Source organism: Echinops telfairi, unplaced genomic scaffold (genome assembly GCF_000313985.2).
Source record: "Echinops telfairi isolate 266 unplaced genomic scaffold, ASM31398v2 ScPeMD7_61;HRSCAF=230, whole genome shotgun sequence".
Taxonomy (NCBI): domain Eukaryota; kingdom Metazoa; phylum Chordata; class Mammalia; order Afrosoricida; family Tenrecidae; genus Echinops; species Echinops telfairi.
In genome coordinates this window covers 135,781-137,213 of record NW_022103959.1, presented here as the reverse complement: position 1 = coordinate 137,213, position 1,433 = coordinate 135,781, and the positions used below count along the sequence as shown (strand labels likewise).

Genomic DNA, 1,433 nt, shown 5'->3' with positions numbered 1-1,433 from the left:
ATATATTATTTCCAGCCGTTGTAGAATTTGAGGATTGTCGAAAAATTTATTCTGAAAATTTGTTGACAGTATTTCCTTGGCTTTATACATTTACAAAGGTCTCCACTTTCGCAGCCCACAAGTCTCAACCCCCAGTAAAGTTTTCAATGTGAAAATTGCTAAGCTGTTATTAAAAATGTATTGAAATGCAAGCAAATGGGGAATAATATTCAAAAATTCATGAAAATACAAAATCTGAGTCCTTATAAAACCACACATTCAGATTTCTTACTATACTACAGACATGTATTTTGGTTTATTAAAAGTTATACTGATAAACATATATAACAAAATAAACTGTCACTTAACATACCGCAAGGAGTTATACCCCCAATTATATTTTATTACAGAACAATATACTGGTGAATATCAGCCAGTTGAGGAAGCTGAAGTCCAGGAGTGATCCAAATGTAATTTCCAGTCCAACAAAGAATGCAATTATTTATAAGAGTTTTGCAATCATCATATTATCTCCATTGCCCAAATATTTGAACAAGTCCAACATCAAGTGCTTTAAGACTAAAGCTTACACTTACAAATGTATGTTTTTGAATTTTCACAGTCGTCTGGGTGAAGGGCATTTGAGTATAGCATACCACAGTTATGATTAGTCTTTTTTAAAAGCCTTTTGCTGTAATGAATAAAAATGAATAAATCTGTTATTAATCTACAAAAAATGAATTTTACATGCAATAATAGTAGAAGAATATTATACACATGGGAATTACATTTCTTAAAAATAGTAATTCTTTTAACAAATAGTGAGAGCTTCATTATTATGTATAATTGCCTGTCAGAATTGAATGGCCTTAATTTCTATTTATTTTACATGTCCTTAATTCTGTTTCATGATATTCCTTATCTGGTTTTCTTTTTTGTAGTTTTTATATTTCTGTATAACATCATTCAGAAAAACTTACTTCGTTTGAAAAACGGAACCATTTATCCAAAACCAATCATGACTAGTGCTTTTTCGATTGAGACCGATCCATGAAAGAGATGATATGGAATTTATAAAGTTCTGTTGGGAAACAAAACATTTCCGCTTTAAAAACTATTATGAACGCTTTATTACTTTTAAAATACTGAGAATACGTTTTTAAACATTCATCTTTAATTTTCCAAACAAGATTAAAGAGTTCGATTCTAATATTTAAAATGCAATAAACTTGAAAATCACTTTACATAGTCAAAATTTCCTAAATTTATTAAGTTTTGGTTTAATAGTAACTATTTAAATCTTAATACTAGATTTATTCTTCTAGTGCTACTAATTTCTAATGTTCTTGTAATATAAAACCTACCAAGACTCCAAACAGTGAGCATAGTAAGAACTTAAATTAGGCTCTGGAGAGTCTGCCATTCTTCTCTACAGAAACTCCTATGTTTCTATC

The 1,433-nt window shown here is 29.2% G+C and overlaps 1 protein-coding gene across 1 annotated transcript in view; it reads right to left on the bottom strand.

Moving 5' to 3' along the window:
• Nucleotides 1–359: 359 nt before the first annotated feature.
• The window catches only part of LOC115869951 (NKG2-A/NKG2-B type II integral membrane protein-like), a 56,209-nt gene continuing 55,135 nt past the window's right edge, over nt 360–1,433 (bottom strand). Inside the window, exons 2-3 of the mRNA XM_045291156.1 lie at nt 960–1,060; nt 360–670 (exon numbers count right to left, since the gene is read on the bottom strand). Of these exons, the coding sequence (XP_045147091.1) occupies nt 559–670; nt 960–1,060 (213 nt within the window). The 3' untranslated portion in view covers nt 360–558. The remainder of the gene's footprint in view (nt 671–959; nt 1,061–1,433) is intronic.